The following is a 27,847-nucleotide window of genomic DNA, read 5'->3' on the forward strand; positions in this document are numbered from 1 at the left end:
CATGCACACCTAAAACACACGCTGAGATATGTGTGGAACTCCATGGAGACCGATAGAAGAGTTTCATTTTCTTCGTTCTCCGTTTCTCATATTAAAACCTCTTTTCTGCCGTTATGCTTTCTGAAGCCTGAACGCTCCTCTGGGGGTTGTGCTTTTCTGTCTCAGGTCACCGGGCCACCGTTCTCTTCTCGTTCTCTTTTTCTTAGCTTTGCTCTGACAATTTATGCAACATTTGCTTAATGTTTCAGATTAATCTGCGAGGAACTTCAGAGCACAGAGCGTTCTCTTTGAAAGCCGCCCCGTCTGATAGCAGGTTAACAGAAGTGGGCCAGATGCAAGCGAATCACACACACTCACACTTTCAGCGTGTGCCTTTTGAGATGAGGAGTTCTCTTCATGAAGAAAAGAAAAAAGCCAACAGAGAGGCAAAGGATCTTAAAATGTTCTGCTTTGGTCTTCGTTAATTTACCTTTAAACGTCTAGAAAGCGTTCACACGCGGGCTGTGCTTAGATGTTCTGAAACATGCCGTTTCATCTAATGACGTGTGAACGTGTGAATAAATTACATGAATCAGTTTGTGAAGTTATTTTTTTTTTTTTAATTCAGTGTTTATATTAGTGAAGGTACTTGGAATGTCTGTCATGTTTTTGTGGTGCAGAGACTGATATTTGTTATGCACGACATGATACAGAAAAAAGAGAGGATGGAAGAAGAGAGAGGTTTAACTTTCTCCTGATGTGCTTTGGGAATGATAGGCTGCCACTGTTCTGAAAAACCCCACGCCTACTTTTTTGCAACTCTTTTTAGATTTCTTATTTTTGGCATTTTTGCCTTTATTATTATAGGACAGTGTAGAGCTGACAGGAAGTGAAGTGGGGGAGAGAAAGGGGGGACGGATCTAGAGTTTTCTACGTTTCTTGATTCGGGATTGAACTCGGGACGCCCGTAGCGGAATGGCGACCTTCTTTGAAACTTTTTATTGAAATATGAACTGTACTATATTTTTAAAAATGTTGCCATACATATTTTTATAGTACACTCAAAATGTTGGGTAAAATATGGACACACTCAGCGACTGGGCTGTTTTGACCAAGCATTTGGGTTAAATGTTAAACCCAATCTTCTGAGTAGTATTATTTTTAACTCAACTATTATTTAAAAATGACTATATAGCTGGCTTAAAATGAACCCAAAAATGGTTGTAAATTAAAAATTAGACACAATTTACTACACATACTGCTGGGTTAAAAACAACTCAGACAGAACACACAATGTGTTATTTTAAATGTTTTTACCCAACATACTAGGTTGTTTTATTTAAGTCATCTATTGTTTAAAAATTATTATATTAGCTTAAATGGACTGGAACATATAAAAAAACCCCCACATTTTAACATCGAATTAAATTAAACTCAGTACTATAACGAATAAAATCCATTTATTTTATGCAAGGCAAAAGGCGTTTCCATCATCCGAAGCGACCACTGCTGACGCAGCTGACTGACATCTCGTCCTTATGTTGCGTTGTGTAAAATAATAGTTTACAACACAGTAAAGAATGAAATCTATACAAATTCGCTGAAGAAGTGCACCAAATCAGTGGTGCTAAGAACCGCTCTCTCCTAGAGAACTCAAGAAGCCCACGCTCTGACTGTAACTCAGTTGGGTTGTTTCGTCAGAGACAGGCTTAACTCAGTGGTTGGAAGAAAATAACTCAGCATTAAAAATGACCCAGCAGCTTAAAACTACCTAGCACCTGGGTAAAAATATAAAAAATAATCCAATAAAATGACCCAACAAGTTGAACCCAACATTTGGGTTAAAAAATATATATATATATATATATATAAAAAACAACCCAGTGAAATGACCCAGCGGGCTGAACCCAGCATTTGGGTTAAAAAAAAATAACCCAGCGTTTTTTGGTGTGTAACAAATGTTAATTTCCAACTTATTCTGGGTTCAGTTTCAGCAAAAAAAAAAAAGTCATTTTTAAGCAATAGTTGAGTTAAATAAAACTGCCCAGAAGGCTGTGTTAAACATTTAAAAACAACCCAATCGCTAAGTTTGTCCATATTTCACTCAGCACTGGGTTGTTTTTAACCCAGCATTTTTAGAGTGTTAATTTATTTAAAAATATTTTTTTCATTACGTTTATAATTGACTTTGTAAAACCTTTATTTTGTTGTACACGGCCCATCTAACACAGGACTGAAGTCCTGTAGGCCCTCTGATATTGTGCACAGTTGGAAGTCTTGATTGACAGCTCTCCTGCTATGCGTGATTGGCTACCTGCTGTGTCCACCCCCAAATGACATCACCTGCTGATTGTAGTTCCTGAGTGACCGTGTTTTTGTCTGATTATGTCTTTTTCTTTCTTTCTTTCTTTCTTTCTTTCTTTCTTTCTTTCTTTCTTTCTTTCTTTCTTTCTTTCTTTCTTTCTTTCTTTCTTTCTTTCTTTCTTTACTTCCTTCCTTCCTTCCTTCCTTCCTTCCTTCCTTCTTTCCTTCCTTTCCTTCCTTTCCTCCCTTCCACTTATTTAGTTGTTCAGCTTTTTTAAAGTCAAACTTTCTTTTGACGTCCGTCATCATTATTAGAGTCTTTAGCTTCTAAATGATAAACAGATTCATGATTTACTGGCATCTAGAGCTGGAAGCTGCTCGGCTTCAGAGAACAATATAATCCTCACATTGCCACAGTCATTTTCTGAACGTCTGTCCTGCCAGTAAACCCTGTTTGTTTTGTTGGTGTTTTTATAAATCTTGGATGAAAGACATTGAAACCCATTCAGCTGCTGCCAGCAGTGGGTGGGCCTGGGGAAACTGACACACACACACACACACACACACACACACACACACACACACACACAATCTAACAGTCTTCAGTCTTACATGGAGTGTAAAATGAAGAGAAAATGACACAGGTTAAAACGGTTGTCGTCTGGTGGGAGAATTGTAATGTTGTCATGGTAATTGGGGGTGTTAGAGGATGATAAACCTTCTCATGGTGGACTCAGAGCAGGTGTGAATTACATCTTATCAGGATGAGTACAGAGACGACACACTCCCACACACCACAACAAAACCTGTGTAAAGGACTCATCACTGTCCTGCATTTACTTCAACACCTGTGCGGACTGTGACCTCACATCCATTGTGTGATTGTGTGTGAATCGGAACTGATGGATTCTGCCATCTATAGGGCTCTAATGTGAAGAGTGATTTCATTCACTCTGATATTGACATTTGTTGACACTTACATACACAGTGTAACAGTTTAACATGTTACAGTGTGTATATGTATATTTAGGGTTAGGTTTGGTCTGTAGTCTTTGTAGTGTAGTTTGTAGTCCATGGTGTGTGCAGATTGTAGTGGTGTTCGGACATTTGTGTAGATCCTATACAACACGACAACAAATGAGCCTTTTATCTGTTGAAATTCTGTAGAACCTATATGCATTTATGCAGCACAGAAATGGAGCTTTTGTGTCAGTTATGCACAGCGTGTGATTTAACTTACAGACAGATCTGAAACTTACATACCGCCCCAGGAGCTGAGGAAAAAAACTCTTCTGAAGACAGACAGAGAAAGAGGTTTCCCTCCTCTGTGTTTATCTTCTGATGCTCTGCTCTATAAGGGAGAGACGGCAACATCTCTCTCTCGTATATTAGCGGCGCGAATTACAGCGGCACAAGCGGCTCCTCTCCGTCGTATTAAAGACCCCCCTGACAAAACTAGCTGTCATGTTAATCCAAGATGAAATAAATACAGCAATGTCTTGCCAGATTCAAATAAGAACTCCCGTGTCTACCGTGACAAAAAAGCCTGCGCTATTAAGAAGAAAAAACAGCTGGCACAATTTGCCTGCATGTGAAAGACTGCGAAGAAAGGATTTGACTGACATTTAGCTATTCTTTTCCATCATGAAGGAATATGTCATATTATTATTGAAACGGCATTTAAAAGAGATTAGGAACTAATCTCAAAGAAAACACTGGAGATGAACATAATTAAGCAGATATAATTGAATTCATTTCTTTTCTTCTTAAGCGCTTTATGCATTTCCATTTTAGAGCAGATTATCAATCTGACACAGGAGAGATTCAGTTTATTTTTGCTTTGTCTGGAACCTTGTTACATATCTACGATCTCTGATAAAATGGGGATCCTCTTAAAGGTCTTGAAGGATCTGAGCTGTGTTTAAGAGGGCAGGTGGAGAGGGATTCCACTCAACACAGGGCTTTTTTGCGTAGAGAAAAGGTCTGTTTTAAACGCTAGTGAGCAGAGGCAGCAACCTTCAAATGAGTGTACATGTAACGCATGCATCTGCTTTTTTTTTTTTTTTTTATTTGTTATATTGTATCTGCACATGTGCCAGATGGAGGTCTTTGGCTTTTGAATTCACATCTCAATATAGTTGTCATTTATAGTTGATTAGTGTAATATATAGTTGATAGTATAGTTAAGTACTTTTCAGTACTTATTAGTGTATATACACTCCCATTCAAACGTCTGGAGTCAATTTTAGTTATTGTTTTTATTTTTTTTATGTTTCTGGAATCTTTTATGCTCATGCAATTATTATATAGTTATTATTTAAAATAACTTTTTTTGTTGTTAAAATATTTTAAATTGTCATTTACTCCTGTGATGGCAAAGCTGAATTGTCAGCGATTTGGCGCTTTCTTATTATTAATAATGTTGAATAAAGGGCTGCTTAATTTTTTGATATAAATTTTCTGTGCAATATATAATATTCTGTATTCTGTATCTGTTTCATGATTCTTGATGAACAGAAAGTTCAAAAGAACAGTAACAATATAAATGTTTGTCTTTTTTTGATTCGTTTTATATGTGCTTGCTGAGTAAAAGTATGCATGTATGCATGTATTCATTTGTTTATAATCTTACTAACCCCAAACTTTTGAATAGTAGCATATTCATAAAAGACATTTTCCATAAGCAAACTTGGATGGACATTTTCTCTGATCTTAAAATTTATTTTGGGATTATCCTGTTTGTGAAGGACATGTGATGTATGTTGAGGTTTTCTGAAGCTACTTAGACTACGTTCACACTGTGAACCTTAGTGCTCAATTCATATTTTTGCACAGATCTGTTTTTTGTTTTTTTTTTGTACAGCTATTCATGTTGTTTTAAATGTGGCCAGTATCAGACTTCCAGTGTGAACAGATAATTTTTCTAAACTGAACCACATGCACAAAAAATAAAATTGAGTTGTCAGGTTTTCACCATAAAATGCACCCAATTGCTTTTCAAAACTAATCCAAAACTAGCCAAATCACATTTGCACAGCGTGTCGTGGTTACTTGCACTCTGTAAGTAAACACAGAGGACATAAAGTAAGCGATAATGCATTTTTTTATAGTGTGATCTGCTGCAGAAACCAGCAAAATTATGCTCAGGCAATATGAAAAATAAAGACAAGGATGTGAGTTTTGAAACTTTTATGTTACAAGCCATCATGTTTTGCTTGTATATAAAGTTGTCACTGTAATATTTATGAGTGCTGACACATCACACTGTCTTGATAACTTTGGCTATGTAAAATCTTTGAAGTGACTCCCATAAGTGCACAGTCGTGACGATTGTTGATCACAAATGATGTAAATCTTGCATGAATTCCGATATGACTGTTCAGACTACAATCTGACCTGTATTGGCTTTAATACCACATATGGAAGTGGCACAAATCAGAATCGAAAAGATCACACTGTCATGAGAAAAACAGATCGGAGTAAAAAAATAAATAAATAAAAATTCGGATTCGGCCCACATTTACCTGCAGTGTGAACGTAGCCATGGTTTTGGCTCTGTGTCAAGTGTGTGCTTAGGTTAGCTGAAAATGTTCCCTAAATAAGCAGCTCTGTTGGTTTTTGACCAGACCTAGAGAGAGAGAAAGAGGATTGATGTGAATTTCTGTGTGGCCCTCACCTCCAATCACAGTCTGGAGAGAAAAGAGTAAAAATGCCATTACTTTTCTCATTACATAGAAAATGACAGAAAGCCCCTCTCTCTCCCTCTGCTTCTCTTTTCCTCCCCATCTCTCTCGCTTTCTACGTCTGTTTTTCCGGCTCTGTCTTTCTTTCCATCTGTCTGTCTTCCCCGTCCATCTTTCTTTTTCTCCATCTGTCTCTCTCCTTTCTTTCAGTCTTCCAACTATAATTCTCTCTCTTTCTCCCTTTGTTTCTCTCTGCATATCTCATTCTCTCTCATTCCCACTTTTACCTAAATGTGTCTTTGCATATCTTTTTTTTTTTTTTTTTTTTTTTTTTTTTGCCTTGCTCTCTAATTGTAGTCATCTCTTTTGTCACGTTTACAAAAATGATTTGACCCATCTGATCATATGAGAAAATCTGAATACAGGTATAATTATGGTCCAAAACATTTTGTGATCACGTCACATGGTTAGTAACCTTTTTTTGTTTTTGTTTTTTGTTTTTCCCCTAGCCAACAGTAAGACCTCCTCATCTGTCAATCATCCGTTGTGCTTAAACCAGTATTTAAACATTGTTTTGTGCAGCTTTAAAAGAAAATAACTTTGGTTCTTTGGTAAGTTGCAAACAGATCAGAAGCCATTACTTAAACATCCGATGTGAAAAGTTCCAGGTTTTATTAGATTTAATACAGCTAAATGTAAATGATGATGGGTGATAAATTAACAGAGACACATTCACCCTCTCTATATGTGTGATGAGACTTGTGGAGAAATCCAAACAGACAAGCGCAACATCACATCGCTCTCTTAATATTGCCGTCAAAATTCAAACACGTTTGCAGATTTGTTTCAGTTTAAGGAAAGTCTTAATGGCACACTTAACACATTGATCAACTTTATGGTTCCCAGTGTGTTTAGAAATAAGAATCTGTTACTATTGTTCAACGTTCAATATTAAATATCTGTAATATTTTATATTTAATGTTTCACATTTAAATACAAAATTTACTTGTAATTATTAATTATTTATATTTTTAAAAATATATAAAGCTGTTGATGCCAGCTACAGAAATAACATTAATATTTAATTTCATTTAAAAGTTTTAAAAGTATAATTTAAAATTTTCAACCCCTTGTTTGTCTTAACCCTCTTCCTGTCTGTCTCTCTCAGTCTCTCTGTCTGCCTTTCTCCACCTCTCTCTGTCTGTCTCCCCCTGTTTCTTTGCTCTGCTATCGATCGGTCAGCTCTGATGGAAATGTGCTTTTACTGGCTGCTGCTGGTGGAGACAGTTCAGGCTCTTGGATGCTGTCAGACACTTTCGCAAAGGAATGAAGAAAAATGAGATGAATAGATTGCAGGGGCCGGAGGGAGGAGGGGAGGGGGTGATATCGGCTGCTCTGCCGCTTTCGCTGGCAGTCGTCACGGAGCTAAATGAATACTGACATATTTATATTTATTTAAATTAAAGTTGTTGTGGCACAGTTAGTGTCAGGAGGATCTTATTTACATACCAATTAGCAGGTTTATTAAGCGCTTTTTCTGTTGATTAATATAATTAGTGTGGAGATAAGTGAATGAGAGTGTGTGTGTGTGTGTGTGTGTGTGTGTGTGTGTGTGTGTGAGAGGAGGGGTGTTTATAAAAAGGAAAAAAGACATCCTGATTAGCAAAGTGTAACAATGAAGCAATCGCTTGTTATACCATTTTCTCATGGATAAAGGTATTTTTTTCTATCTTTCTGTACCTAAAAAGAATATTTCCACTTTTACAACAGCTTATGTGATGGATTTTGTGAGTTTCCGCACAGCCTGGATACATTAAAGGCCTTTTAACGAAATGACCCATAATTGTCCTCTATGGCAGCTCTGTCTGACGCTCTGATGGATGTTGCTGTAGGTCTTCTGAGTGGACTCGTCTGCCCCCCAACCCCCCTCCCGTCCCAGTCAAACACCCCCTCGCCCAGAGCATCCCAGCCCTTCCGCAGCCTCTCGGCGCTGTGCTAACAATGGACGTGCCAAGGTCTGCTATAGAATATGCATCAGTTCATCTCTGCCCTGGTTGGTTGAAGAGCCAAGGGCTCATGAATATTTACATGACAGTTACAGAGCCACAGATGTTTCTTAACGCTGTGAAAGAAAAGGAAATCAGGCTCTCTGTTTTTGTGGAATTTGTTTGAGTAATTAATTATTTTAAGCAAAGCATAATTGGTTATCATAATAACTGATTGCAGCAGCCGCAGTTTGAACGCAATCTGTCTCATCTCTGTTTTTGAGAGTCTGTTCGGAGGACTGTAATTTCTGTCTCGTCTGACTTGGCGGATAAAACGGTCAGCAGATTTTTTAGAGAATCCGTCTCCAGTGTCTCTATATTGATTACCGCAAGAGACAGAAAACACTTGTAATGTCCATCTTGTGATGCATCATTAGAGCTTTTCTCTAGCAAGCAGTAAAAATCAACAGTATTTGAAAATGCCGCACACAGACTCAAAACAGCTTTTATTTTGAAATGCAGCAAAAGAAAAACATAAACTGTTTGTTAATAAATATTAGCTTATATTAATGCTCTGTAGTAATGTTTCATGTAGTATCTGTGCAATCTGAAAACAGTATATCAGAAGTTTAAACTGGTATGGCTTTTAGTACAACAGACATGGTAAGCAAAACCAAACCGATGTTTTGGCAGAGTATCAGAGTTATGAGTTGTAAAGTTCTGGAAAAGGGGGTGGGGAGCAGCAGATAATTTGCTTCTGTGTTTCTGCTTTCATCAAAATAGGCATTTTCAAAATGATATAATACATGATCTGTTGGTTATTTTGAGCTGAAACTTCACAGACGCATTCTGGGGACACCTGAGACTTATATTACATCTTGTAAAAAGGGGCATAATAGCTGCCCTTTAATGAGCTGGGTTCCACCTGTAAACCCTTCAGTACAAACACAAAAGGGAAGTGCATTTCTGTGTCTCTCAGATGCATGTGGTGAGCGCTCTGCAGAGCTCTGATGCGACCTGATCCCGGATCAGATGAGAGACCATTCGTTCATGCGTTACATTCTCACCCTGAGCCAGTAAGACGGGGGGAATTCCTCAGCGCTGATCTCCAGGGCCTCTCCGAAATCTATCTAGGCTGGTCAGGCCGGATTACATCTCCTGTAACTCCATTTCAAATACAAATCATAAATGTGTTTCTCTTTGAAAAAGGTGAATTATTTATGTTTGAGCTGCAATCCCTGGGGAGAGCGAATGAGTTTTAAAGGAAAAGGAGAGCGAGGATTTTCCCTCTCCACACATATATTTAATCCACATTTAATACAAACGGAATGAGAAATCCTTTGTGCCTGTGTGTGGTCTCAACTTCCAGCCTGTAGTGTTAGGCACTGTTATTTTAGTATTATTTATATACTTTTATAATATTCCAAAATAATTTAGTAGATTTTTTTTTAATTAGTTTTAATATGTTTTAGTCATTTTATGTGCTTGTCATTTTTATGAGCTTTTTTTTTCTCCAAAAACATTTGAGTTTAGCTTCTGTTTTTTTTTCAGTTTTAATTTTTGTACTTATTTCAGTTAGTTGGCAAGTCTATGAAGTTGGTTAAGTTTAGGTTTTCATTGGATTTTTATATTAATTTCAGCATTATTTTATTTTAAACCAAATCTTTTTAATAGTTTTAGTTTTATTTAACAGTAACAACTAGAAATACCAAAAAAAAAAAGTTTTAAAAATAATTGTTCTTTATCATACTAAAAACTGCGTTGAGTGTAATTTAAGCATTTTGTATACAAATCAGTTAATTTTAACCATCGATATTGTAGTAATGTAGCACTAACTGACTTATGTGTTTATTTTACAACATTAGTTAAGAGTTTTTTTTTTCCCTGAGAAAATTTGGCATGTACTGTAGCTGATATATATCCAGAATAATCAATATTGAGTAGAGTCTAATTGAATCGCAAGTTTGTGAATAAGAATCAAATAGATTAGTGTAATTTGTGTCAAAACCCAGCCTTAGTAACAACATTGGCATCAGGTCCATTTCAGAACGTGTGTACCAGACAAACCTAAGCCCAAAAATGTTACTGTTTAATGAATATTTGGTTGAACTGATTCACAAAAGTATTTGTATATTGCTCAACTGTACATGAGATTGTAAAACAGTCAGATGCATGACAAGATGGACACACTGCCAATGTAATATTTGATATTTGACCTTGGACCACAAAATCAGTCATAAGGGTCATTTTTAAAAAAAAAATTGATATTTATACGTCATGAATAAATAAGCTTTCCGTTGATGTGTAGTTTGTAAGGGTAGGACAGTATTTGACTGAGGGTGTACTCACACTAGGCATGGTTGCCGTGAACCGGGCCCGAGTACGATTGTCCCCCCTCCCCACTCCCCATCTGACCTGCACTCACATAGGGTTTCAGCATTCGTGCCGGAGCACGCTTACATCATTATGGTACGACGGTTTCAGGATAAACAGGAAGAGCAGTGCTCTCGCTGAACGCAATGGAGTCCATCGCTCTGGTTACTTTGTGGATAGTAATTTTGAGTCGTAATTAAAAAAGAGTAAAATAATTTACTCACCCCCTTGTCATCCAAGATATTCATGTCTTTCTGTCTTCAGTCATAAAGAAATTATGTTTTTTGAGGAAAACATCAGTATTTTTCTTCATATAAATGGACTTCATTGGTGCCCTGATTTTTGATTCCAAAATGTAGTTTAAATGCAGCTTCAAAGGGATCCCAGCCGAAGAAGGGTCTTATCTAGATCAGTGTTTTTTTTTTTGTTTTTTTTTTTTGAAAAATAAAAATTTGTATACTTTTTAAGCGCAAAAGCTCGTGTAGCACAGGCTCTGGAATGCGCGTCCACAACTAATCACTTCTAAGTTCATTGTCTGTGTGCTCCGGCTTAAAAAGGTAGAGTATGGCGAAAGAAATGTTCTCCTACAACTTCAGAATTGTCCAACATCATTGTGCCTATTTGTATGTAAACAGCGTTTGACTTACTTGCACTTCCTTAATCTTTGCGCGTTTGCTGTGTAAAAACTGGGTCTGTAGTTTCGACGTGATTCAGTAGTACGTAGCGTCGTGGACACGCATCCCAGAGTCTGTGCTACACAAGCTTTTGTGCTTAAAAAGTATACAAATTTTAATTTTCTGAAAAAATGACAGATCGTTCCGCTAGAATAGGACCCTTCTTCCTCGGCTGGGATCATTTAAAGCCCTTTGAACCTGCAGTTAAACTACATTTTGGAAGTTCAAAATCGGGACACCAGTGAAGTCCATAATATGGAGAAAATTCCTGAAATGTTTTCCTCAAAAACTTAATTTCTTCACGACTGAAGACAGAAAGACATGAACATCTTGGATGACAAAGGGGTGAGTAAATTATTTGTAAATTGTTGTTCTGGAAGTGGACTTCTCCTTGAATATCCTAATGATTTTTGGCATAAAAGAAAGATAGGTCATTTTGACCCATACAATTTATTGTTGGCTATTGCTACAAATATACCCGTGCTACTGGTTTTGTGTTCCAGGGTCACATATGTGAAATAAAAATGGTAATAAACGGCAGTGTGTAACTAAAATTGAGTTTTACTACAAAGATGAAACATGCATTGCAGCAAAAGGATCTCTGGAAACATTTTGAAGTGAACAAATCAATCAGTCAGTCTGTTTTTTGGATGGTTTACAGTATGTCAACAAACTTAGCAATTCACTGAAATAAATTTGATTTCCCGATACAACCTACTAACGTACATCAGCAATCCTCCTAAATGTGTGGTTTCTTTGCTCAGAAATGAACATCTGTGTGCTAGATCTGCTGAACACAGGCGCCACTGAAGGACAGTGCTTCACATTTGATAATTGAAAGTTTCATGAAAGATTGTGAGTCACAGAAAGATAGTTGACATTTTCAGGGTGCATGTGACTCAACTGTTATACTCTAGTCTTTCAGAGCTCGCTTTTCAAATGACACATTCATGTAAGTATGTGTGTATAATTCAGAGCTCTCACAGCCATGGAGAACCTGGAAATATCAGTGTGAATTCAGTGATTAGTTTAAATTGGTACTACAATCCTAAAAAGTCTAGTTATACTAGTTTTTCTAATTATGCTCAGTTCTTAGTATTGTAGAAATTGCTCTTTGTAAGTTGCAATATGTAAAAAATGATTAAAAATCCTTCTTCAGTAATCATAAATGACTGGAAAAGTCAAGGTTGAATCATAGAAAATTTATTGGTCAAAAGGTGTGGGAGTTCTGAGTGTGGTTGATCATACAGCTGTCAGGATGTGTTTACTAAGCTGTTCTGCTTTCGTTTTTTATTAATGCTGCAGTTTCTGGGATTAATTATTCATTATTCTTGTCTGTATGGTGTGTTTCTTGTGTGATCTCACCTGTATGAACGTGTTTGCCCTTCTACAGATGTTTTTCAAAAACATATTGACATGTTTGACAGGAACACAAGCAGCTTTTACCCCTGTGCGAGGGAAGCATCTTCTGTAATGTTCGGTTGGTGATGGCCGACGTTTCTCCTTCATTTCTACTAAAGAAAGTCCAGAGAGTCTAGTAGAGTTTCACTTCTCCTTTAAGAGCGATAAGAGCTCTGTCTGCCTCTTCAGCTTTCCTTTCAGGAGCAAGAGAAGAGTGTGTGTGTGAGTGAGAAGAGGTCCTTAACCTCCCATCAGATAGAGGCAGAGAGGCATTTCAGCAGTCCAGTGACAGACACTTTAGAAAAGACTTGCAGTGCTACACTGATTTCACCAGCTCAATGTGCGTTACTGGTGTGTGACGCATTTCTGATCTTCTCACAACCTCTCTGCTATTGTGTGTGCGTGTGAAGGACAGTACAAACTCCATCAACATGTTTTGAGGTCTTCCAATGTTTACTTACAAGCAGATGTTGGAAGAATAATCACTTTAATTCTTATATTGTTGATGTAAACTAGGCCGGGCTGGTATGATCTGATGCGATATGATATAATATGTGTTATGATAATGAATTGGAACAGTGTAGACTAAACTGGTATGATATGGTCTGGTCTGATATCATTACACCATATATGAACTACCGTAGACTAGACTGGATTGATCTGTTCTCTGATATGATATGGACTGGTATGGACTAGACTACACTTGTCTGAAAATATAAATTATGGATGGTTTGAACTGGTGTAGTGTATGGTTTGATGTGATATGAACAGTAAACTAGATTGGTAGAGTATGGTCTGATGACTAGACTGGACTGGTATAGTAAGGAATGATATAGTTTGGTCTCATGTGGTCTGGTCTGACATGATGTATGTGATATATCTGTAATAGACTAGGCTGGACTAGTATAGTAGGGTATGATGTGGTCTGGTCTCGCATATGATGTGTGTGATGTGATGTGTAATAAATTAGACTGGACTGGTATAGAATATGATATGGTCTGGTTTGGTCTGGTCTGATATATGATTTGTGTGAAATGTGATGTTGTAGACTAGACTGGACTGGAAAAGTAGGGTAGGGTATGATATGGTCTGGTCTGATGTGGTCTTGTCTGATATGTGATGTGTGTGATATAATGTGTAATAGACTTGACTGGTATAATGTGGTCTGGTTTGACTTGGTCTGGCCTGAAATATGATGTGTTTGATATAATATATAATAGACTAGACAGGACTGGTATAGTAGGGTGTGATGTGATGTGATCTGGTCTGATGTGGTTTGGTCTGATATATGACCTGTGTGATACAAAATGTAAAAGACTAGACTGGCTGGACTGGTATAGTAGTTTATTATGTGGTTTGGTTTGGTGTAGTCTGACAAATCGTATGTCATATATGTAATAGACTAGACTAGATTGGTAAAGTAGGGTATTATGTGGTCTGGTCTTGTGAGGTCTGGTCTGACATATGATGTTTGCGATTTGATATATAATAGACTAGAATAGACTGGTATAGTAGGGAATGATATAGTTTGGATTGGTCTGATATATGATGTTTGTGATATGATGTGTAATAGACTAGACTGGGCTGGTATTGTAGGGTTTGATGTGGTCTGGTTTGGTCTGGTCTGACAAATTGTGTGATAGATGTAATAGACTAGACTAGACTAATAACGGAGGGTATGATCTGGTCTGGTTTGGTCCAGTCTGATGTGGTCTGATCTGATATATGATGTGTGTGATTTAATATGTAATAGACTAGACTGGACTGGTATAGTAGGGCATGATGTGGTCTGGTCTGGTGTGGTCAGGTCTGACATACAGTATGATGTTTGTGATATGTAATGACTAGAATAGACTGGTATAGTAGGGTATGGTATGGTCTGGTTTGGTTTGGTCTGACATATGATGTGTGATATTATATGTAATAGACTAGACTGGACTGATATAGTCTGGTTTGGTCTGGTCTAATGTGGTCTGGTTTGAGATATGATGTGTGTGACATGATATTTAATAGACTAGACTGGACTGGTAAAGTAAGGTATGATATGGTATGATTTGGTTTGGGCTGATGTGGTCAGGTCTGACATATGATGTGTGTGATTTGATATGTAATAGACTGGACTGGTATAGCAGGATATGATTATGATATGATACGATCTGGTCTAATGTGGTCTGGTCTGACATATGATGTGTATTATGATATGTAATAGACTAGATTGGACTGGTATAGTAGGGTATGATATGGTCTGGTTTGGTCTGGTCTGATATATGATGTGTGGCGATATGTTATGTAATAGACTAGGCTAGACTGGTATACTAGGGTATGATATGGTCTGGTCTGCTGTTGTCTGATCTATTTTGCTCTAAGAGCAGCATGCTAAGGTTTACTTGCAGCTATTAACCCATAATGTCTGTTCTCATTTTGTCCAGAGTGATCAGTGTTTAACCCCACGTTGCTCCAGGTGGAAGCGCTGTACTGTGCAGTAGGTCCATTTGAAAGCGTGTACTGGTTGGCTGTGGGGCTCATGTGGGCGGCGCAGGTTTGACTCCTGCTGCTATGATATTTTAATACCACTCTATTAAAGACACACCACGACCCCTCTGTGTGTGTGTGTGTGTGTGTGTGTGTGTGTGTGTGTTTCTAGCCACCGGCCTCATACTGGGGTCCCCCGCTGTGCTGGACAGTCTGTCTCTTACACTCAGACAACTCCTCATGTTACCTAGCGACCGTATCCAGGAGGCAGGCAGTGCACGGACACATGGACCGCTTTGTCTCCCCCTGAGACTGACTCTGCCTCTCTCTCTCTCTCTCTCTCCCCCTCTTTCTCATGTGTGAGTCATGAAGGGCAAATTACTCTGGACTCTGGTGTGTGTCTCTGCAGGATTGCGTGTTTATTTTTTTTTTTATTATTTTTTTTTTTTAAGAACCTGTCTGCGTCATACAAAGGTTTCTTGTCATGCATTTGTCCTGTTGAGCAATGAAACTGAAGTACTCCACAGAAACTTTTAATTATGACAGAAGTACATTTGTCATGACGGAAGTGCTCGTTATGAAAGGGTGCTTGTCTTATTGATCTGGTCTTCTTATTAATGCTTGTATTGTAAGTTTTATACATGTTGAGCTTGGATTATAAGATTTTTTTTTTCTGGTCTCACTGTACTTTTTGTTTGTTTGTTTGTTTGTTTGTTTGTTTGTTTGTTTGTTTGGTTTTTTTTTTTAGTACTTTACTCTTTGTATATTCTTTGACTCATGAGTGTGTTTTGTTGTGTTTTTCAGGTAGAGGATGCCATGCTAATGTTTGACAAAACTACAAACAGACATAGAGGTAAGAGTATATACTATACTAGAGTATTCTCCAATGTTGTGCATAATGCACAGAGCTGTGTGCGAGACGTTTTGCTGACTTTGTTGTATATATGAATTATATTTTGTACACTATTTACTTGAGAAAGGGAGATGTACAGTACAGAACATGACAGAGCGGGAAAAAGAGACAGAGTAAATGTGTGTAAAACAGCCAGTAAATGTGTGTGATTTTTAGCTTGCAAGAGTGCATATCCCTCGCACAAGCATTTTTTTCACACTACCATCTTCTTTCTCTCTCGTGTCCTTCATGCCCTCCAGGTGACTGTTAAACTGCTGTTAAAAGACGCTCTTTGTCCGCCTCCATTCTTTCTCCCCCTCTTTTCCTCTCTCTCTCTCTTACTCTCTCTCTCTCTCTCTCTCCTTTCACTAAAGAGACTGCAGCAGAATCTCTCTGGCATTTTCAGGCTGAAATGAGGATGATTGTGTTGGAAATTGAGCTCCAAAGCTCCATCAGTCCTGCTGCCCCAGTGCATTGTGGGAACGTGCATTGGCTCTCCTGTGGGCGCACGGATCAGGGATGTTATTCAGACATTGAAGGGGTTTTGTGGCAGGATTTCATGCTGTTAATTACAGATGTAATGGTGTGATTTTCATCAGGGCTCTGCTGGTTGCTTTTGTGAGCCGTTTGTGTGCCGTTACAGTGAATACCCAAAGGCCATACAGCCCTCGCTCTGCCAGAACACACACTGTGTTTGCAATAACATGCCGTCATACAAACTAACTTTATAGCATGTTATTTTTAAAATTGCATATGATATCGTTCACATTGTGGAAAACTGAATGTTTGGGTTGTTGAGTTTTTCATTGAAATAGCATCAGGGTTTCAGGTTAATGTTTGACAGATAGACAAAATTGTCCAGTGCTGACCAAAACCTTTGATTGCATATAGTGTAATTATTGTTTCCAAACTCTTAAGTAAGGAGTTCGCAGGGGGATTTGAAGGCAGCATGTCTCTCTGCTCCACTGTTTACTGCAGTAATTCACATATTTGAGAGTGGCATCTAAAACACTTGTGTAATCCAAACCCTCATTTGCCTGTCAAACACTCTGCTAGCGTCTGACAGAAGGTGGTTTTGACATGATGTTGGCGAGAGGTGGTTTAGCATAGGTTTTATTTCCATTGTGCGTGTAGGAGGACAGTTTTAAAGCGGTGCTGACGGCGAAAGCCCCGTTCCTATCATTCTGCATTAAATGCTACACACATTAACGTTTTCCTTTACATCGCTAGTGCATTAGTTCGTCTGTCTCAGGCGCATTTTTCTCAAAGAACACCCTTTTTCCTCATCGCAATAAAAGACGCAGTAGCGCAGTCACACCTGTAATTCCCATGGCAGAAGTTCTGCTGCTTTTGCTCACCCAATTTCCCTGAATATAAAAGTCTGCCGGGATGATGAAAGCTGGTGTAACGTCACGGATGCTGATGGTCCTGTTCAACAGGCTTCCGAGCGAGCGTCTGATTACAGCTGGAACTTTGTGATTTTCAAATGATGTAAGTAAAAGTAACAGCGTCTCGGTTTGATCAACAGAGAGCATGAATTATGACTTTTATTGTTGAGCGGCATCGAGAAAAGAAAGGGAGAGAGAGAGGAGCAGGTGTTGGGCTGAGTTAGGAATTTTTGGCCATGGACGAGGTTTTGTTTTGTGTGTGTTTCCTGGATGCTCCAGAGAACCGGATTGTTCCTGGAAGACGAACAGAAGGTGGTATTGTGTGCGTCTGTAATCTCCTTACCTGGATCGGCGTTCCCTGGACTCAACGCAGTCCCCAGTCTCTGTGTGTGTGTGTGTGGCTGTCTGTTTGAGTCTGATAACTTTGTGGCATATTACAGTATTTATGTGTGCATGAGTGCTTTGTTAGTTGTGTCATTGATATTCTGCTTTCATTCAAACTGATTGTAGAGAACAAGATGGTCAGATACACAATCAAGAGCAGGACGTTTCTCTCTCTTTCTTTCTTGATCTCTCTTGCACTCTTACCACCTCTCAAACATAAACAGTGGGTATAAAAATGTCTACACACTCCTGTTAAAAGTGCAGCTTTTTGAGGTGTAAAAATGAATTTAAGTTTAACCATTAAGTAAAACCTTTTTCCACCTTTAATGTACATTGAAACCAACGTATATAACTGGGTATGCTTCTCTGTTTGAAATGAACCAATCCAAATTAACTTAAATTAACCATGTTTGTTAAAATGTTGTTAAAATAAGTATTAAAATGTTAATTAATATTATATATAAGCTTTTTTGGATTTTGAAAAAAAGCAATAGAAAAAAAAAGTTACAGAATTACTGTATGGCTTTTGTCAAAAGAAAAAATATAGCTGGTAATTAATATTAATAAAAAGAGAAATACATTTTTATTATTTTTAATTAATAAAAAGTTTACCAGATTCCTAATTCCGATTCCAATACGATAAAATAAATGCATAAAAAAATTTCAAACATTTAGATGTCAAACATATTTATTCTGTCTTTTGCCTATAGTTTTACCAAAAATACCACAGAATAAAACTACTAGACTAATATAAATTCAAACAGTAAATTGTTAAAGACAAGTAAACAATTAATAAAATAGTAACAAACAAATCAGTTAGCAATGACATACATAAAAGTGATTAAAACTAATTTCAGGTACAAAAATTTAAAACAAAAGTTTAAAAATACTGCAGAAATGTTCTTTTCATTAATATAGATTAATCCTTATTAAAGTTGTGAAAGATATTCAGTCAAGATCAGGGTCATTGGATGCCTATTTTCCACAAGTTGATATGATTCTTTAGAGTCTTAATGAAAAGTCTATAACATGCTTTGGTTAAAATTTCTCAATGGTAGTGTAAAAAACACCTTTTTTACCTTGCCAAAATCAGCTCTGCAAAAATCATCCTGTTCTGGTTGAGGTTGCTTTAAATGTTAATGAGCTCTACTCACCCCGCTCCTCTCTTCTGCTGTAAGTGAAGCTTGATCACGAATGATTTGCGCGAACATAGAGGGATATATGTAGATCAGGAGGCGGGGGTGACGGGGGCATCGGGGGCATTGTCCTGCATGAAAATTGCAGGCTGTTTGTTTGCAGGGAAGGAACTGCATGTCGCTGAAGTGAAATTCTCATAAACATTTGCATTCACTCTATCATGTAGCTATTTTCTGCAACTTCTGTTGCAAAAAACGTCCCTCAAACCATGACACTTCTTCCTCCACCTTTTACTGTCTTTACCTACTTGGGCTTCAGTCTTTCTGCACTATGATGCCAAACAAAATATTTCCCATCAGACCCAAATTAAACTTGCTCTCATTACTAAAGTGAACTTGGAATCAGTTTTCCTCTTTCCACACAACATGCTCCTCAGCAAAGGTGAGCCTAGCCTTTTGATTCTGTCTGCTTATGAAAGGCTTGGTCACTGCAGAGTCCACTTTCAGTCCGACTTCTTTTAAACATGCCGACACAGATTCGTACCCTGTCCAGCACTGAAATGGTAAGCAATTCTAGCTGCAGTGCTGAACCGATTCCCCATTGAGAGTGTCTGCGTAATCCTGTCGTCTTGTGCATTTGTCTTTAGTGGACGACCAGCCTTTTTGGAAGACTTGAATGAATTAGTGTCATTGTAAACCTGCAATATGTGAGAAATCACAGATTTGGAATAACCAAATCTCTTGCAATGGCTGAAATTGTCATCCCTTTGGACTTAATTTGAACAACCTCCTGTCACCTTAGAGCAGCCAAAATTGGAGGTATGGTGCCAGTTAAATAGGGTTTGACATAAAACTATTAAAATTAAAATCAGGTGCCAGATTAACACCAATAACTTGGAGGTATCGGTAAGTGTTCTCTAATTTTGATCAAAGTTCTTTTTCAAATATCACATTTAAGTTTTTAATACGGTGCTTTAGAATACAATTAACTTATGCTTAGAAAACTGCCATTCTACTCCTGTTAGAATAACTTCAAATAGAACTAAGCAGTGACCTTGAAATTTAGGAAAGTGTATGTTGTTCTCTAATTTTCATGTCCATTGTAGATAGATAGATGTACAGTATATGTGCATGTGTGTATGTGAAGCTGGGTGAAGCCTGGTTTTCTCTCTTCTGTTTCGGGGTCTGTATATATACCCTGAAACAGAAGAGAGAAAATCAGGTTTCAGTCAGCTTTGCATCAGCATGAAGTACGTTATGTATCCCTAACCAGTTCCTGTGGAGCTCCAGTTACGATTGAGCTGGGTGTTGGAGAGATATGACAGGAAGAGAGGCAGGCGGGCTGTGTCGGGGAGCCCGTCATCTCCTCTGGAAATGAAAATACTGCCTCTCAATTGTCATCGTATGTGACCTTTGACCTTTTAATCTCCTGGAGCTAATGTATATGCTGTAAATATACAGACTTGTGGGTGGGAATCAGGAACCTTAACACAGGTTAAACTCTCTCAGATTGAGGCCAGCGTTGAGGAATGCTGAGTCCACAGTGTGTTCGGTTTATCAAATACGTCCTTGTGCAAACACATTACATTGCTGCGTTATTCTGAATGTGTGTGTTATATCTTCTAATAGCTTACTGACCCATCCAATATGCCCTGTCAAATCCCTGTCTGCTAAAATCCAGATATGCCATCAGAAAGATTTACTTTAGGTGTACTTGGAAGGAAATGCATTATATTAACAGACACAAATGAAATGTCCAGCCAACGTGTTGATCTACACGTATGCGACCTGGGTTACGTTAGTGTAAGATAGCCCAGCTTAACCCGATGCTGGTGTATTTTGAGATGTTTTTGACACATCTAGGAAATCTGCTTCCATTTTCTTGATGTTACTGCGTTGAATTTCACAATGAGCAGCCTGGAATGTTTGCTCAAGAGGAAAAAATTCTTCTTCCTGCTCTGTTATTCTTCAACATGAGCTGGACCTGTATTTAGAAAAGCCAGTGGCTCTTAGATCACAGATTGTCCTCTGAAACGTTTTGTCTCTCTGCTAAAGCGAACGGCCTCAGCATTGGGAGTGACAGCGGTCGTGACATCATCCAGGTCTACACAGCTGCCCAATTATAAATAGTGTTTGTCTGTTTTGAGTGCAAACCTATTGTCCGTCTGTTGATCAAGGAGTCTGTAAATATTAGGCGGTGGAAATGTGCATTTAGTCTGCGGGGAACTGTTTTCTTATTAAACAAGTGCTGGCAGCTTTTCACGGCGAATCTTATAAATTTCTAATGCAGTGAGCATCACTAACAGCTGTTTCCCTTCAGCAGCCAAGAGAGAGAAGCTACACACCTCCTGTCAGCATCTGATTCCTTGACTTCTTTGGCAGTATTGTACTTTAAGTCATGCCAAAGTACCACATAAATGGAAGCTGACCAGAAATATGAAAATCAAAAATATTTAGCTGTTTTAACTAGGGCTGGCAATACATTTGGAATTACTTCTTAGCCTCAGAAAAATAACCGTTTCTAATACTTAAAAAAAGATTTTTAATGTTAATTATATGCTGCTCTTCTGAACTTTCTATTCATGAAAGAAACCTGGAAAAAAATCTACTCGGCTGTTTTCAACATAATAACTGTGTTTTGAGAATATTAGATTTCTGAAGGATCATTACATTAAATTACATTTATTAAATTACATTTTAAAATATTTTCACATAGAAAACAGTTATTTTAAATAGTAAAAATATTTCACAATTTTACTTTTACCTTTATATTTTGGATCAAATAAATGCAGGCTTAGTGAGCAGAAGAGACCTTAAAAAAACATTAAAAATCTTACTGTTCAAAAACTTTTGACTGGTAGTGTATTATTGTACTGGTAGTTATGTATTTTAAAATCTGACATATAGAGACTGCAAATAATGTTTTTGAACAGTTGAGTTTATATATCATTTATAAACAGGCTCATCATTTATTAATAGTATTTCAATGTATATAGGACCCTATGAAATCAGTTTTATTTTTTCCAAATTCCAAATAAATTTTTCAAGACTCTGTTTTAATGGTTAAGTTAAACAATATCAATCAAAAAGCATGTCTAATTTATTGAAATTATGAGTCTTGTACAGTTTAACAGCAGTTTAATAAAAGTTTAACAAAAATTACATTTAAAGGCCCTATGAAAAACGTTTTTTTTCTCTCGCAAATTTAGTTTTATTTTTACCAAAATCTCGTTTTCCTTTAATTTTCTGGATTCCACTGTAATGGTTTTATTACATTTCATTAATCAAAAGCATCTCTAATTAGTTGATTTTTATAATATGATTTTGTTTTATTTATTTATTTATTATTATTATTATTATTATTATTTTTTTTTTTTTTTTTTTTTTTTTTTTTTTTTTTTTTCAGAAATACTGAATAATGTTATCTAATTACTTTTTTCTGGTAAATTAATTCTGGTAAATAATTTTTCTGGTAAATATTCCTTAAAATAATGTTGTAATAATAGTTTTATTGTTGTTGTTATTATTATTATTATTAGTAGTAGTAGTAGTAGTAGTAGTATTACATTAAGTAATATATTTCTATCACAGTTTCTTTAAGTTAAACCAAACTTTTATTTTGACAGGTAGCAAGCGTCGCACGCACGTATGCGCTATTCATTCGCACAGAGACGTAGAACATACAGGATTCATATTTAAATAGTATTTTTGCAGCTTAATATTCACAGCCACTAGTCCATAGCATGTGTTGATTTAAGTGTACTGACCTGCTTATTTATTTATTCATCTAAAATTTGAATCGGAAACCATGTATGCATGTTGAACACATTGACAAATTAGGTAATTGTGGTAGCTGTATTAAATAAACATCTGTGTTAGAGATATATTTAGTTACTTTAAAATGACAACCCTAGTTTAAACACTTTCACTTCTATCATGTTTGTCTAGTCAAAAATTATTTTATCTGTCTTAGAACAGTAAATGAATGTTTAACTTAACATCTCAATTCCACAAGCTGTAAATCTCTGAGTAGCTCTGAGAGAGCTGGATTGCTGAGGTCTTCAGTGAGACAGATGTGTCAGATGAGTGTGAATCAGGAGGATTGGACAGCACTCATCAGCTCATCTGGACCTGAACTCTGACAGACAATTTCGATCAGATCCAAACGTCAGGAGTTTGGCTCACTCCATCAAGTAAAGCTCTGCCGTGCTGCTCAGAGCCGCCAGACTATCGCTAACTAACAGATTTTCTCACTCGGATACTTAGATTTAACATTTAACAGGCTTGATTTGCCTCGGAATCTAATTCTGGATCCATAATTGCGTCTTCAAACTAACTGGTACGACTCTTTTGAAAGAGAGTTAAAACTCTCTCTGTTGTTGATAACAGTAACATTTTGCAAAGATGAGCGGAGCTGACGGGCTGTCAGTCATTCCAACATTTTATCTCTTATCGGCACAGTGATTGCTGTTGGCATGGCGATGGTGACGCGCCACTAATTGAGCCGAACGTGAATCTGGTTTCTCCTGCGCGATTGCTTCTGTCGCACGCTTGTCAGGGGTTTGAATTAGATTGACGGGCTCACGGGCCTTATATATGCGTGTGTAGTCTGTGGGATCCCCTTTGGTGTCATTTACATTTTGACGAGGATACTCTCCACTCGTCTGTTTTTCATGTAAGAGCGATTCAGAGAAAATCAATCATATTTCGCAAAGCGAAATTGAGTCACAGCCGCTATTAAGTGGCTTGACTGTGTGACGGAGAGGCGGAGACTCTCATGAATATTGAATGAGGTTCTTTGCTCAGGTGAGAAAGATCAGCCAGTTTGTCTCATAAGCTGATCCCAGAGCAGCACGGCCTGTTCTACTATGTGTTTGGGAGTCCGTGTATTCGTCCACCCGTCTGTTTCTCTGAGCGTTCCCACCCTCTGTCTCTCTCATTGTGGCAGGAATCACGGCACATCACAGAGACTCTTTGATACGCGTGTGTGATGTGAGAACGGAGAGGAAGAGGTCTTTGAAAGCGGGGAGGTCTCGGTTGCTTGGCTGTTCACTGCTGTCAGAGTTGAAGGAACAGCTTTTATATATATCTGCACTACCTTAACACACAAGCACACACACATTCTCTTTTTCTCTCTTCGTAACACTTTTTCCCCAAAGCGCTCAACCCCTCGTATCTTCTAGAGAAGTGTTCCCAGGAGACTCTCTTTCCTCATCCCGGTTTCATCTTTTATTTCTGTAAATGTCACATCTCTTCTCTGTCCCTGTACAAAACCATTTTTTGTCTTTTCTGTTCCGCTCCTTTGTTCTCATTTCTCTCTCCATCCATCCATTCCTTTGCAACTCATTTTCCCTTCTTTGTGCGTGTGGATGTAGAATGACTCATTTCTCATGCGCATAGTGAGAAACATCACACCTGAAAACAATAGATATAAACACAAGCACTCACTTACTGGTATATATTGATCTGTCTCCCTATATATCCTTCTGCTGTTCTTTTTATAGCATGTTCTTTGTCTCGTTATATATCGTTCTATCTGTTTCGCTATACAGTATATATTATTCTCTCTATATTGTACCAACATTCTCTGTACATCTGTCTATCTATCTGTCTATCAATCTATCATTCTGTTATTCTATCTATCTATTGTTCTGTCATTCTCTATCTATCATCTATCTATCATCTGTCTATCTCTATATTGTTCTATTGTTCTATCATTCTATCTATCACTCTATCTATCGTTCTTTTATTCAGTTGTTCAATATCTATCCATCTATCTATCTATCTATCTATATATCTATCTATCTATCTATCTCTATATCGTTCTATTGTTCTGTCGTTCTATCGTTCTATCTATCACTATCTATCGTTCTTTTGTTCAGTTGTTCAGTATCTATTTCATTCAGTTGTTCAGTATCTATCGTTCTGTCGTTTTATCTGTCAATCGTTCTATCCATTGTTCTTTCGTTCAGTTGTTCAATATCTATTTATCTGTCTATCTATCGTTCAGTATCTATCATTCTAATGTTCTATCATTCTAACATTCTGTCGTTCAGTTCAGTTGTTTTATCATTTTATCATTTTCTCTTTCTGTATATTATTCTATCATTCTCTGTACTGTATATGATTCTGTCATTCTCTCTCTATTCTGTAATTCAGTTTTATGTTTTATATTCTAACTATTGTTCATTTATCTATCAGTAGTTTTGTTTTCTCGATTAATCTCTTTTTGCATATCATTCTTTCATTCTCTCTATGTAACATACTACCATTCTCTATACAGTATCTGTCAGTCTCTGTTTTTTTTTGTTGTTCTTTTTATTGTATTTTTGTTCTCCAACATTTCCCAACGCTTTCAAACAAAGACTTACGTTTACACTCAGTGTGCTTTGCTTTTCTTGTTGAAAATTACAATTATGCAATATTACCCTGGCATGTTATTGACTCTTCTCAGAGTTTGATTGACAGGCGATCTGACCAATCATAACACAGAATCTGCCATGTTTGTCCAACAAACAAACCAGACAGAAAAGTGGATTAATGTTGGTGGACTTAAACTTGAAACTGTGTGTATTTCCGTTGCAACAAGATACCTTCTGATGTTCATTCATGTTTATTTCATGCCATAACTAGTAAACAGGAAGAGATTATTGGTTCACGTGCCACTTAAACGGAGGCAACAGCAATCTGTCATGACACATTAAAGAGCCACAAGCTGTATTTATTGTTTGAATCTCTTACAAAATGACAACATTTGAAAGCTGAGACTTTGTTTCATACCTAAAGTAACTTGCTCTGTCTTGTCTGTTGGCACATTGTCAGTGTCCTCTTTGCTCTGTGACGGTTTGTCGGACACAGCAACAGTAATGAAGGGGGCGGGTCTTTGCAAAGGGTCAATTGCTGTCAAAGTGTCATCAGTCATAGGAGAAGTGTAAATATCCAACTGTTTGTGTGTGTGTTGTCATTATGCTTGAGAGTGCTTCATGTAGCAGTTGTTTAATCCAGATCTACTCAACAGGAAGCCTGTGGTCCTGCCGTTCAATAGACCATTGAAAAGCTGTGAAACTCTCCACAAGTACCTGAGACTCTTTCGTTCTCGCTTCCTTTCTCTCACACGCTTGCGCATTCTCTCTCTTTTTTCTCTAGTGGACCATTTCCTCTTTCCCCCTCTCCTCCTCTCTCGCTCTAAGCTCTTGGGGCGGGCCAGCGTCCTTTCAGTCTTCAGATTTCATTTCAGGTCTTTTATCTCTAGAGGACAAAGCAGCCCACTGGCCCTTATCAGAGACACACACTCACGTATAACACACACATACACACACATTCTCTCTCTCTTTGTCCAGAGAGAGCTGTCAAGAGCTGTTTGATGGACTGAAGGATGAAGACCTGCCTCTCCATCCTCCTCTTCAACAGATCTGTCACACATCTACAGCCATGGGCAGGTTCTGCTCACCTGTAGGAGATCTGATTCCTTTAGTGTTCAGTGATGGTGAAACTGTCTTCAATGATTTATGTCAGAGCTTTTTTTCTTAGTGTTACAGTAAAGGGATCATATTTTATGCTTTATCCCTTCTTTTTTGAAAGCCCACTTACACAGTTAATAAAGTGTTCTCCTGCCTAAATTGCCGTAATTTAGTTTTTAAGGACATTTTCCTCTCCCTCTCTGACCCTTTGAATGTTTGCTACTGCACCTTTAAGACCTTTGAAAACGACCCCTTATGATTGGATTAACATTTACCAACACATCTGGCATGATCGCAGGTGTTTTTTTTTTTTTTTTTTTTTTACAATTTTTTTACAATTATAGTTTTGATGTCATAACCATGATGGAATTTTTGAAGCATTTTTTGCAGCTTGGTTTCTGTACATGGTCTTTGTGAACTATGGAGGAAGCTTTGTGTGAATTCAGAGCTTGTCTAAAATAGAGTTTATCATTTTTAAATGAGTAGAAGCATCCTGTTCTTAAAAATTACTTTTTATGATCAACATACACATACTTGGAATGCACAAATTGAATTTCAAAGTAATGAAACACATATAGACACATTTAGGATATTTACAGCATGCTGTTTGTAGCAAACAAATGGAAAGATGCTGTGTAGACGTATTTGAAAATGATTGAGCAGCACACACACACACACACATGCATTCTACCTACAAGACCAATATGTGCTTTTATGAATACCTGCCCTTACAGCATAAATCACCATTAACATCTGAACACGTGTGTGAGTGTGTGTGCCTTGTTCTGTCACACCAGCGACGGCTCATTACACACAGAGAGATTTTTCTGTGCTGTGTGAATGTCATGGAGAGATGGATGCAGATCTCACACACACACACACACACACACACACACACATGCACAGTTTCTATTTTTACACGGAGGGATTGGTCTGATAAGACGTCAATTGCAAGGCTCTCCGCGCCAAAAGCTTTCTTGCTGAAGCTGATAAAGATGTCCAGAGCCAAGAGTGACAACAGCATGTGGTTGGCATGGTAACAGGGTGTGTGTTTATATGTGTGTGTCTGAGAAAGTCAGCAGGTCAGGCTAATGAAGAGCCTCGTTAACAGGAGAGGAGATGATTAGGGCTTTTACACGCAAGCCCATCTGAAACAAAAGAGGTGGAGATAGAGTTTTACGAGTATCAGGATGATTTCACAGGGCTGTAGTTAATGGTGTGACGTTACTGCAATCCATTCACTGTTATTGCCTCTGTAGTCTCATATTAAGTGTAGCTTTTACTGTTAGTTTGAGTATTTAACTCATCTGTTTCATAAAGGGAAGCTCTCTTTGGACTATTGGTAAGCTTTTTTAATTACATTTCTTATGAAATGTATGTTTTGCTTTGCGTTTAGCAAGTTTCAAATAAAAACAAAAAATAATAAAACGAGATGAATTAGTTATTTCATTTACGGGATTATGCAGTAATAGGCTTCACCACATATTAATATAGATTTATTAATACAATTTAAAATTCCAGTTTTATTTTTAATATATTTTAGCAGTCATTACTTCAATTCTTTAGTATCACATGATCCTTCAGAAATCATTCTAATATGCTGAGCTGCTGCTCAAGAAACATTTCTTATTATTAATGTTGAAAATTTTGAGTTTAGCTGCTTAATATTTTTGAAATATGTTCATGATTCATTTTTTAGGCTTCTCTGAACAGCTT

At 37.4% G+C, this 27,847-nt stretch overlaps 1 protein-coding gene across 4 annotated transcripts in view; it reads left to right on the forward strand.

Annotated features, from left to right (window-relative positions):
• msi2a (musashi RNA-binding protein 2a) overlaps positions 1-27,847 on the forward strand; it is a 171,470-nt gene that overhangs the window by 77,893 nt on the left and 65,730 nt on the right. For all 4 annotated transcript variants that reach the window (XM_051121250.1, XM_051121253.1, XM_051121251.1 and 1 more), the window contains exon 7: positions 15,676-15,724. In XM_051121250.1, coding sequence (XP_050977207.1) covers positions 15,676-15,724 — 49 coding nt within the window. The remainder of the gene's footprint in view (positions 1-15,675; positions 15,725-27,847) is intronic.

Source organism: Labeo rohita, chromosome 10 (assembly GCF_022985175.1).
Source record: "Labeo rohita strain BAU-BD-2019 chromosome 10, IGBB_LRoh.1.0, whole genome shotgun sequence".
In the NCBI taxonomy this organism is placed as follows: Eukaryota; Metazoa; Chordata; class Actinopteri; order Cypriniformes; family Cyprinidae; genus Labeo; species Labeo rohita.